Source organism: Protomyctophum bolini (assembly GCF_963924005.1).
Source record: "Protomyctophum bolini genome assembly, chromosome: 21".
Taxonomy (NCBI): domain Eukaryota; kingdom Metazoa; phylum Chordata; class Actinopteri; order Myctophiformes; family Myctophidae; genus Protomyctophum; species Protomyctophum bolini.
Window position 1 is genome coordinate 11,914,955 of NC_137882.1, and position 12,995 is coordinate 11,927,949.

Here is a 12,995-nt window from a genome sequence, read left to right on the forward strand (position 1 = left end):
GTCCTTGAGCAAGACACTGAACCCCAGATTGCTCCTGATGTGCTGGTTGGTGCCTTGCATGGTTTCCGCTGCCACCGGTGTACGAATGAATGGGTGAATGTAATATATAAATGCACCATTTACCATTTATGTGCATGCTGATGTGCACGCGTGCATATTTTTGTGCATGTCTACGCTGCATAATTGTGTGTGCACGTACAGGTGTGCATAGGGGTGGGTAACATGCGCACCAAACCTCGGGACCGAGCAGGAACTGAACCGAGCATCCTGAGCACCCCACCGTGTGCAGCAGTCATGCCTGCATGCCTATTGCCTACACACAACTTTTGGGAGGCAGACTCTCTGTAGCATTCGAAGAATTGTTTTGGCTTTAGCTTTGACGTTTTGTGTAAATCACTTTGAATTGGCGAATTATTGAAAGGTGCTAATAAACAATGCAAATAAACGTGCCTTGCCATGTGGCAGAGGGACAACGACTGAGGCTGATATATTTGAATAGCCCAGTAAATCTGTGTCTTTTTGGCACAGACGGACAACTCCAGTCGCAATCTTCACCCACCACACAGCAGTTACAGACTACAGAGTATAGTAAACAATTTATTGAATCCTCAATTTCTCTTTGTTCTTCTCTTTCACTTGGGCTCACACACACACACAGACACACACACAGACACATGCATGCACACGCGCATGAAAGCAGTTGCAAAGACGCAGAAGGTGCGTGCGTCACGGTGCGTGCGTGCCTGCGTGCATGTGCGCAGGGCAGTACTGCTGATGCAGTGCTGCACTGTACTCATGGTGTGCCAGAACTGCAGTGAGATAATGGCATGTTATACCTGGGGCTCTAATTACGCTTTACTGCTCCAACACAGGAGAGGAGGCGTTGGAAGGAGAGTAGATGGGGTGAGAGAGAGGGGAGATGAGCGTGACAGTGAAGGAGAGAGAAGGAGATAAGGGAGGAATAATACTGTATTGTATAATATCATAAGGTTAAACATACAGTACAGGGTGGAAACTTGTGCGTTAATTTAAAGGTATAGGGTAAGTGATTTTCTTTGGTTAAAATAAGTGTTAAATAGCTAGTACTCATTGGTATAGACTAGAGTGTTTGTTCAGTGACAGGAGTCTCCATGTCTTCTCTTTATTAAAAAGAAAAAGCATTTTCAGGTTGGGAGCTTGAGATACAAATTTTATCCAATCAGGATAGAGAACTCAAGTAGCCCCGGGAACCCGGGACCTATGTATCCGAATGCACCATAGGTTACCAGTCGGCTAAAGAGCTGCAGGCCCGATAGGCAAGCAGCAACGCAGCACCCTATAGCCTACAGTCGTCCTCACTTTATAGAAGCGCGTCTGACTGGGGGGGACCTCCATAACCAGGCAAGTAACGTTGACTAAGCTATTAGGTCTGTAACGCCAAGGAACGAACAGAGGAACTTATTCACACCGCTGCCACCAATGTAGTCTCAGCCGGGAGGCACGCACAAACACACACACACACACACACACACACACACACACACACACACACACACACACATATGGGCATGAAGGGAACGCACAGTCAAACTTTTAGTTACTGCAGGAGAGTGTGTGTCAGTGATGGATTCTGCATCATTATTGGGGTCTGCAGAATCAATGAGGAGGTGTCTGGTGTCCTGCTTCATAGTGGGGCCAATACTCTCGGCTCACACAGTCATGATTGTATCTACCTGATCCATCGTCTTGTGTTTTATGAGGCCATCTGCACACTAGTTTTTCACTGTTATTGGCTAGTTCATATATTTAGCCAAAGGGGGTCCTACAATTTGCATTTGTATGTTCTCTATTGCATTGGAATAAAACATTGAAAGTGAAAGTGAAGTGAATTCACATGGTAGTACCTATTTAATAATGTTGTTGTTTCTTGCCTCTTTGTATGTTATGCTCTGCGAAGCACTTTGGTTCGACCTTGGTCGTTGGAAATGTGCTATACAAAGAATGTTTTATTTGATTCATTTGATTGTTAGTTTTCAAGGGAATGACGGTATGCCCTTATTCACTTGGTCTTGATTGCATCATACACTACTTAGACCTCACTTTCTGTTGTCTTGACACAACACTGAGAGAGACCAAGGTTGAAACGTGTTGCTCTGTCTGGGGGAGGCACAATAAAGGACTTTCATTTTATTCTGACTTTTGCAGACTTTCTGCTTTGCAGTGCTTTCTCCCAATGGGGAGCCACACATAACACACAGTGTGTCTGGTGTGTGGAGACTGTATCAAGAAGGTGCAGCACCTCCCAACATGTTGCCCCCCATCCATTGAGTTCAATTGACAGTTGACGCCATCTTGTAAGGATGCAGAGACATACAGAAATATAAAATCGATAATACATATACACACTTGAGAAAGATTGCGTGCTAAATCCCATCTATAGTGTCCTCTCAGACAATGACCACAGTAGCTTCAGAAGGGAACAGCCAGGAGCAAACTGTCCATCTTAAATGTGACTGTCTTAATGAAGTTGTATAGGTGTGTAGCACGGTAGCACCCAGCCAAGACTAAGCCCACAACAGCCCTGCCCGATTGGCACGACAGGTTGTGCGTCAGTCTGGCAAGTAGGAGACTGGGGTTCAATCCACACTCCTGCGCATCACTACAGGTGCAAACAGCAAGACTGATGTTTCAACAGTATACAGCAACTTGTCTTCTTCAAAATCAAGTGTCTTTTCAAGAAGACACTTGAGTGTGTCAACTTGACAGTCTAGTGGCACAAAAGACTATGTGCTTCAGCCTTAAAATCCAGACTTGTCTTTATCTGTATTTTTGGTGTATTCAGTGAATGGTCCTGTGATTCGCTTTTCGAAGTCGGCCCCATTTCATTCTCTGTTAGCTTTTACTTTGTGAAGTCACACAATGTGGATGTTTTTTCTTTGTGAGAAAGAACACTGTTCAGAAAAGTCCTCTGAGCGTGGGTGACATTCAGAAACACTTGTATGGAGGTGTCATAATATACAAAGAAGTGAGGGGGGACATGTGGAGTGCAGAGGCGTCTCCTGAAAAATCTCTCAGGGGGGCAATTGTTGCTACGTGCAGAGCTGGTCCTTACTCAGGGACACATTGCTGGCCTGGCCTAGAATCGTACCTGGGACAACCATGGTGTCTGGCTCCCCAGGCGGGCTCACTAACTACTCAGCTATGTCCGCCACCACATGTCCGTGCAGAGCTGGTCCTTACCATCATGGCCCATAGCACTTACCCCACCCCCTTAGATAGCATTTCTGTAGACTTAGATAGCATTTGACACAGACTTATAGCATGTTATGAAGACGCACTATAATTCCATTGTATGTAGCCATAGCACGTCATAGTACATATGTATAGCATAGTAGTTTATATGTATAGTTTCATTATATAGATATTCCACTGTTTCTTAGCTTACGCATGTTTCATGATAAATGTTTTTATGTGATGTATTCCCATGCTTTTTTGTTCTTGCTTAATGTAAATCGCTCTGGATTAAGAGCGTCTGCTAAATGCCTAAATTGTAAATTGTAATTGTACCTCCCTCAGCCACTAAGCAAAACTAGCCTAATGGATCCTTCCTATCCCATGAGTCATGTACAGTAATGACTGAGTCATAGTGGTTGTTATTTTAAGAGTCACACAAAGTAGGCCTACTGTATATGGGACTTTTTGTGCAATACAATGTTATTTGTCTTTCTCTCATTTATTTTACTACATATAGTTATGTAATTTGACAAAGTGTGAGTCAGCATTTTTCTCTGATTAATTCAAGTCAAACTACAGTTCTACAATTATTATACATTTAGAACACAAAATAGCCTGCATTTGCCGCATTCCTCTTTGTCTTGTGTCTGTCCTGCATCATTAATCTAGGATTTCTCAAACAATTGTTCACGGGGGTGGAGTGACTTTGCAGCAACAGCACATTGAAAGATGCTAAAAGTAGCCCTCATACAGACAGAGACCACATCTGTACTTCTATTCCCCCATGTGCTGTTATGGCAGCCGATAAATAGATTGGATGAGGAGTGCGGCATTTCCACTATTATCTCCCCGCTCTGGAGGAGGTTTGGTCGATAGTATGGCTGAGGCTCACAGATGATCATTTGGCTGTCCCTTTATGCAAGAAAGCCACAGACACGCCCATACTATTAAACCTCCCCTGATGGAGGCTGTAAATCTGGGGGATTCCAGAATGCCAGACCTGTGAAGGACAAACCCTCAAGCTGTTGAATGGGGAGTACAGTACAGGTTATGAATTGGAATGAGCAGCAGGAAACATATTTATCCCATTTAGGCCTGACCTCAAAATTTAAAAGAAATCTTCTAAATCCTTCAGTTTTCTGAAATAAATATTTTCACAATTTTTCAAAAATAGCAGAGCTTGTAGATCTGCTATTTTTCAATAGCTAGATTATAACATAATGTTTAAAACACCAAAAGGGGTTCCCGCCCAAAATGGGTTATTCATAAAGCGCGGTTTGTGTCTGTCCTTATAAACCTTGTAGCGCCAATTGTTCACATTTTCTTTTAATCAATTGGAAGTATGTGCTTTTCTCCCCAGACCCATAGAAGGCCCATAATTACCCATAATTGCTAAAATGCTACAGTTCTGGCATGATGACATCAATGAACAACATAATGTACTAGAGTGTTATGGATTATGTCAGATCAACAGTATAATTTCTGAGATACAATACGTCGTACTTATTCATATTTTAGTACTTAGAACACACGTGGCCTATCACCATTGAAGTGACCTTGCCTTGCATCTCATCTCATTTGATTTCATTATCATAAACTATACAGGATACAGGAACCCTAGCTTGCCCTTATACGACAAAGTCAATAATTCCAACAGTTATGGAATTTGACAACTTTCTAGCCGGGGAGATCATGGACACCTATGTGAGACCACGAAAGAGGCGCCCGTCTTGTTTTCCGCACTGCAAATCCCTTTGACGCATCATGTCGCAGAGACTGCGCTGACATTGCAAGGTCCATTAGCGTGTGCTCCAATTTACAGGCATTTGTCTTAAGCATTTTGAGCATCACATTTCCCTGTCACGGTTTGGGAGCAGTCCACTCATTGACTGCAATGATGGGGAGTGTCGCCATGCGCAGCCAACCACAACCGGAGCTGTGATTGGGCGAGCCAGGGCCTGATGAACGAATGGCAGGGCGTGATGCAGGAGGGCCAGTCAGGAGGTGTAGTGTCGCCAAGACTAGCTCATTGCAGTAAAACGGCTCATTATGGGAAGTGGGGTGGATATCTTACCCACCAAGGTTAGGACTCTGCTACGGTGGCCAACACTGTCTCTGTATTACAGTTTACAAGCTTAATGATGTTTTAATGAGAGTGATTTCAATCTGGCTACCTGAAATATATTTCCAAATGTGAAGTCCACGTAATTTAAGAGTTTTTTTATTTATTTTTATGAAAGGGTTGATGAAAATGTAGTCATTATTTCAACGAAAATGTCTCTATAATATGTATGCATAGGAGGTTACCTATTATCCAAGTATATACTGTAGGTTTTGTAGGTATTTATTAATGCTTCATTTACACAGACGGATGGTGAGTTTAAAGCTAAGAGTCATTACCGGAGTCCTCATTCGATATGCGTATGTAATGATTATTTCTACTGGTTGTATTGACCTATATTCAATTCAAGTAGTTGTGTGGGTGGCTTGTTTATGTACAAATTTCAAAATAATCTTATTTCAATTGAGACTGAATACAAATTGACTGACTTAAAAATCTATTAAAAGAAATAATCTAAAATTCTGCCGACCACATTACTTACTGTCACTGTATCAGGAGGATGAGCAAAGACTTAATTTATTCATTGAAATCCCCTGTCCCTCTTACAGTATAAACTTCATGTTACACCGTAAATTATGTTGACTTCTTAACCTCTTCCTACATTTTCCCTTTGCAGATCTACCTTCGTTTCCTTGACTACGAGATGGCCAATTCGAACGAGTGCAAGCGTAACTTCGTTGCTGTTTATGATGGTGGCAGGTGTGTCTTCTGACATTTCCCAAGTCAATGGATGATAAAATATGTATTATCCTGTCCTCTCTTTTGTTCTCATCTCCTGTATTTGGTTCTCCTCTCCTTTGATTTTTTCCTACTATTATTCCCCTCCTCTCTTTCATCTCAGTTCGGTAGAGGACCTGAAAAGCAAATTCTGCTCCACGGTGGCCAACGACATCATGCTGGTTTCCACGCTGGGCGTCATCCGCATGTGGGCTGACGAGGCCAGCCGCAAGACCCGCTTCCGCATCCTTTTCACAACCTACCAAGAACGTAAGGCTCCTTTCACCACCACAACAATGTAAAGGCCTTTTCTCCTCCTAACAACAATGTAAAGGCCTTTTCACCATCTAATGCCCTTTATTTATTTCTAACAAGAACATATGGTCCTTTTCACCGCCAAACAAAAACATATGGTCCTTTTCACCACCTACCAAAAACATACTGTAGGGCCCTTTTAGCCTCCTAAAGGTCATTTGACCTTGCAAATATTAGTTTAGTCCGCACCCCTAGAGAAGCACAAGAGTTGAGGAAGGCCATCTGACTGAGTCAGTGAGCTCTCCACTCCCACACACTGACGTGCCATGCCATTATCGCTGTTTATTACTCTGACCCTCGTAGCCAAAGGGTATACCAACTGGATACATTAAAATTTTGTTGTCTAGCGAGTAGCGATCAGACTGCCATTCTCGCCATCCTATTATGGTTTATCACAAGCCAAAAATGAAAATAGTCCAAGATTTTGAGTGGCCTTTTTATTGCTAGCTGTTAAAAGGCAGTGAAATTACAGTCAGGTTATGAGCAGCCAAGTTTATGGTGTGGAATATCAGACACCGTCCTCAGGAAAATGTGTGGTCAGAGCTCCTTATTTAATTTTATGACAATTTAAAACTGCTTCCTCTGTTCACTACTTTTGCGTGATACTGTCATATATCACAAAGTATAGATTATTATTAGAGTATTATGGTTTCTGCCCGACAGCACCTATACTGTAGGTTACATAGTTATTTCCATCAACAACTCCGTACACACACACATATCAAAGGGAATAGTGTGTGAGGGAGAGAGACAAAATCAAAATGAGAGATGACATACATTCTTAATCCCCCTCGCTCTTTCATTCACTGAGATCCCATTGATGGAGGACTGAGGCTTGCACAAGGCACTCTTTGTAGCACTATACTTGAATGAATGGAATGGAGGTTGAGAGTAAATGAAATCTATTAACCTAAATACGTTAGTAAGTAGTTCTATCGTTAATTTTGTGTGTGTGTGTGTGTGTGTGTGCGCGCGTGCGTGCGTACGACGTGCGTACGTGTGTGTTTGCGGGGCCGGGGGTGGAGGCGCACGTGCAGCCTAGTCACTTGAGGTGACAGCATCAGCGGTGCGCTCATTTGTGTTGAAGTCAGTGTCCCCTTTGTGAGGCCTCTTCGCCGAGCCGAGCCAGGACGTGCCGTTGCCTGGGCAACGCTGCTGCATGCCCAAAGCCTGATGTATGCTCCGTCGCACGGCGGTGTCGCGCTTTGAATACAGCAGATCGACAAGCTCACAGGTTGTGAGCTTGTAGGTCGGCCTATTTTCGCCGGCCGTGCAACAAAGCACGAACCGGCATTACTGTAGGTCACCCAGGCGGTCCTTGGCTAGTATAGACCCTCTATGCCTTTGCAGCGGCGTGGCAGTCACCAATGCTTAGCAGCACTGCACCAGCCTTGTCAACAATACATCCAAGCAAAGTATTCACAAGCTACTGTCACGTCTTCTGTAGAGCTCCCGTTCACAATCCAGCCTTAAGCCGTTCACATGGCACTGGCAGCGCTGATCTGCAACGAGACCCGCCGCAGCTTATAGAGAAGCCGTTGAGTCCTGCAGATGGTACACGCTTTGATCCTTATAGTGATGGCACACGCGTGTGCACACACATTTGTTTTACTATACTTGTGAGGACATCAAAATCTTTGGATCGCGTCGAAAATAGCTGAAAACTGTCGATAAAGAGCAGATCTACACGCTCACAGCGTGTCGTGCTGTGACACATTGTGGGCTTGTAGTTAGGCTTTTTGGTGCACAATACAGCTGCGCAACTGAACATAAATCTGATATAACTCTAACCCTAGTTGTAAATCTAACTCTAAAAGAACTTTATAAATGATTTAAAAAAAAAAGGAAATCTCTAGTGAAGACCAATACAGTTTCCCAAACTCTACTACTGTATATACTTTGGCTCTCACATGTATAGTACACACACACACACACACACACACACACGTACACACGCACACCAGCACACACGCACGCACACCAGCACACACGCACGCACGCACGCAAGCAACGCACGCACGCACGCACGCACATACATACATACATACACAGTCACACACACACACACACACACACACACACACACACACACACACACACACACACACACACAAACACACACACACACACACACACTGGTCCTCAGGCTACGCTTCGTCATCGCAAGCCTTTTAGATTTTGTGGACACGACACATTTAGAAAGAGAGGCCTATCATTACCCAAAGAGCAATTAGGCCTGTGGTGATAAATGCACATGAGTGACATGTCAGCTGTCAGCGTCGCTGGATACGCCTCATCAAGATACAACCGGTGGAAATGCTCCCTGGCTGGCCTACACATGTCAGCTCTGCTTACGGCTCTGCAAAGGCTTCTTTACAGTAGGCCTCTCAGCATCAACGCAGAATGCTAATGCCTGTAGGCAACATATGGAACCTTATTAGGGTTTAGATCTGATTATGCAATGTCTGCACTCACACTTGTTGTCTTGTTTATTAGTCAGAATTGTCTAATTGGGGTCGTGTGCCAGCTTGTAGTGCGTGCGTGTGTGGTTACAACAACACACAGTTGCAATGAATGTATACACTGTAAATATGGACAGATGAATGAGTGACTTGGGAAGCGAGTATTTTGCACATACCCAGAGTTTAACCCGTCCTAGCTTTAGTAAAGTAACTCTGAGTACCACAGACGAAAAACAGTCCAAATTTCATTCTGACCCCTCCACGAAAAGGCCTTGTTGTCCTGACAACTTATCTATCATTTATACATTATGGATAAATAGTGTGGACTTAGACAGTTTTTCGTCTGTGGCTTTATTATTGCTGTAGGATGTTATGGAAGGCTTTTTGAAAACAATGGAATCATAAAGCAACAGTCTGACCATATCAGGCAGTGCCAACCACTGTAGCACAATAAGTGAGATCACTTATTGTGCTACAGTGGTTGGCACTGCATTTTTGATTGATGTTTGTTTCTTAAATTGGATTAGCTGTGCTACGTTAAACTGCTCATCAGTAATTAATACAGATTCAAATTGTAGAGATGTGGTTTTCCACCATGACTACAAAAAAAGAGAAAGAACGAAGAAGACAGGAATCCACAGCGGGCTGCTTGAGAACATAATAACTGTGATGTATCTGTGTTCCTACCGGATGACTGGAACGGCTCTGTCCTCTTGACACGCACACACGCGCACACAGACTTTTCATCAGCTACTCATTTAGGCGTTAATTTATGCTCCCAGCAGTCAGGGAGCGGGGTTGCTTCTGTGTGGGCAAAAAAAAGGGCACATTTATTACAAAATCTCTTGAAATTAATTTTGCAGGAGATTAATGTGGATCGGGCTCTTAATAATGTCTGGTCTCACCCTGTGGTTGTGAGGAAGAAGGGGAGTCTGATGGTGACCTGGAGGCTTGTAGCTCCCTCTGCTGGCTACTATTGGATCTACTATTTTTCTGCTGTATTGTGTCACTGAGAGGAAAGAGGAATAATAAATAGTATAGCATATCAGAGGGGCATCATGACTTGGGAAAATGTGTAAATGTCCAGACAGGATGTTATAGGGACAGAGAGAGAGATAAGTCACTGTCATTTGGCCAGTTATTTTCCACCCGGGGTGAGTACTGGAGAGAAAAGCTGTACATCACTGTGGTAACACTGTCAAATGCCTACGTACCTCTGGCATGCTGTTCAGTACCCAGCGCATAATCCCTCTATTGCGTGTATGTGTGTGTGTGTGTGTGTGTGTGTGTGTGTGTGTGTGTGTGTGTGTGTGTGTGTGTGTGTGTGTGTGTGTGTGTGTGTGTGTGTGTGGTGTGTGTGTGTGTGCGCGCGCGTGTGTGCGTGTGTGTGTCAGTGTGTGAGAGTGAAAGACAGAGAGAGAGAGAGAGAACTAGCCTACTAAAAGAGTGGATGACTGAGCAAGACCAATGGAGATAAAGAATGTTGATGAGACAGGGGAAGACACTCCGCTGCTAAATATTCTGCTCCTAAGTACCGCCATCCATTACACTCATCATTTATCAGCATAATAAGTTGTTTCTTTGGAGGTGTTGCCCCAGACTTATACTTTACTCATCAGAGCTGGTCTGTCACTGCAAACTGAACTCCATCATGACTAACTGACTGACTGACTGATAAGCGGCAGGCATTGGATTGGTCAGTTGGTCACAATGATCAGCTAATGCATTAGTACGATTAGCCATTAAGAGCTAGATGGCTTTGAAGGGCACCTTGGCTTTTAATTAGCTGATGATGATGATGTAGGCCTTTACATTATAATGGTGATTTGTAATAGCTTGTCCGGTGCCTCTGCCCTGACATGTCTCACTTACATACACAGCCATAAATTGGTCCTATCCCCGCAGGTTTGCAGACTGATCTGCAAGGCACAAATCTTCTCTCTGTTGCGTTTGTACTCACCTAATAATTAATTCCTGCAAGGAGTCACACAGATATTGTCCTTTAGTTTCATTTCCATTAGAAAGTTATGGCAGAAGACATGTTTTTAGTAAAACATCACCACTTTTCCAGGAGCTGCACACAGGTGACGACGACATTCTCTTCCGGCGAGAGGCCGGACCCAAAATGACTGCTGGACTGAACATATGAAATTTGAATATGAATTTGAGAACAGTCTATGTTTGGGAAGCACAAACGTATGGGGCACACAAATGACATGTGCGTTGTGATTGGTGTGAGGTAATTAATCACACCACCTGCCAATTGTTAGGACCGATCTATGACTGTGTATTTGGAATACACAAGGCTATTGCCTTTCATTCTAGTGCGTGTTTATTTATTTCACATTTCTTACTGACTATTTAGTAGTAGTAATGCTTTAAATGGGAAAGGGAAGTCTGGAGCTCCCAGCTGGAACGGCTCCTGGTAAGCGGTCAAAGATGGATGGATGAATTTATATATAGATGAATGCTTTAAATGTATTGAATTGCAACAGATTTTTATATTTCCAAGTATTCCAAGTTGCTATCATGCGGCATGCCACTACTTTTGTACTTTGAGTAAGTAGTATTTTTTGTATACAGGACTTTTAACTTGTAACAGAGGAAATCTACATTGCCGTATTGATACTCTTACTTATGTAAAACATAATTGCTTATTGCAATATCCACCCCCCCTCTCTCTCTCCTATCCCAGCTCCATGTGAAGCGAATACGTTCTTCTGCCACAGCAACATGTGCATCAACAACACGCTGGTCTGTAACGGCATGCAGAACTGTGTTTACCCCTGGGACGAAAACCACTGCAAAGGTGAGTGGTGATCCCATGCAGCTAAAATCACTGGAATCACAGTGTATATTCCTTCATCTGAAAGTGGTTTTGAATCTGTCTTATATCTGTAGATTGAACTTTTTTTTTTTTTTTTAACCCATTCTGACCGGGCACCCATTTTGGTGTTAGCATCATGTTATGCTTTACTTATTGAAAAATAGCAGATCTACAAGCTCATATCGCGCCACCGAGTGGCGCGATACGAGCTTGTAGGTCTGCTATTTTTGAAAAATTCGAAGAACGACTGACATTTTTAGAATCTGATCTCAGGTCAGAATGGGTTAATCAGACCAGTGTGTGTCCAGTGGAAACCTCGTATGAATCTGATCTCAGGTCAGAATGGGTTAATCCTCACATCACCTGGATCATTCAGTGCATCGATCCAGAGTCCCAGAGGTGCTTATAGCGGCAGTTCCATAGTTCAACTACCGTTTACCAATAACATATCCTATTTTCAGTGATTCCCTACAGGTATACATATGATATCCTGTCAATATCCAGGGGAGTTGGGTGGTAATTAATTCTGCTGTGGACGGTGCAGGGGAGCCCAATTCCTTTTAATCAATCAGTTGTACTGGTTCCTAGACGTTGCTGTGTTTAGCTCCAAGGTCAATCAATGCAAAGTGTTTATAATATCTAACTTGTGTGTGTGTGTGTGTGTGTGTGTGGGGGGGGGGGGGGGGGTTAGCAGTTCAGGGTTAAGCTGTCTTTATCATTTTTTCACAGCTAAGAACACATTGGAACAGAGGGCACTGGAACATTAACATATGACATTAACATTAATGACATCAATTACATAGAGTAGCCAATTATGTTTTTACCCCCTATTTCTCCCCACACACATTTCTGTGTTGTTCACTGCTGTTGTATCCTACTGGCTCACCTGCCTCCCGCCAGGAGGACGTAGAACCTTCGTCCTACCGCCCAACGCTCCCCGCTGACAGGTGCCGCCCCAGCCAGTGAGAGTACATGCAATGACACTTATCACCCTCACTGTGCTACCGTCTGCTACCGAGTGCCAGTATGTGCTTGCTAAACTTCCCTATGTGGGGGATCCCCGCGCAAAGGTGACAGGTGTGGTGTTATGTGAAGATTTTGTGTTAAAATGTATTAATACCATATTAATGGTATTAATACATCTGTAGCAAACCTTTTTTTGCTACAGAGCTTTTCATAGATTTTGTATTCAAAGCCTAATTAATAAATTCCACTGGGTGGGAGTCTGTTGTGGGACCGCATGGCAGGAATAGCTTCTATCTATCTTGGCCTACAAAAACCCATCATCTCTGTAGCCGTGTTCCTGCCACCCCTAGAGGGCAGCTTCTTATTACAAAGT

General features: G+C 43.5%; 1 protein-coding gene across 1 annotated transcript in view; it reads left to right on the forward strand.

The window, feature by feature from the left end:
• neto1l (neuropilin (NRP) and tolloid (TLL)-like 1, like) overlaps positions 1–12,995 on the forward strand; it is a gene marked incomplete at its 5' end in the record, with an annotated part of 80,255 nt that overhangs the window by 60,677 nt on the left and 6,583 nt on the right. The window contains 3 exons of the mRNA XM_080793553.1: positions 5,952–6,034; positions 6,177–6,322; positions 11,525–11,638. Coding sequence (XP_080649679.1) covers positions 5,952–6,034; positions 6,177–6,322; positions 11,525–11,638 — 343 coding nt within the window. The remainder of the gene's footprint in view (positions 1–5,951; positions 6,035–6,176; positions 6,323–11,524; positions 11,639–12,995) is intronic.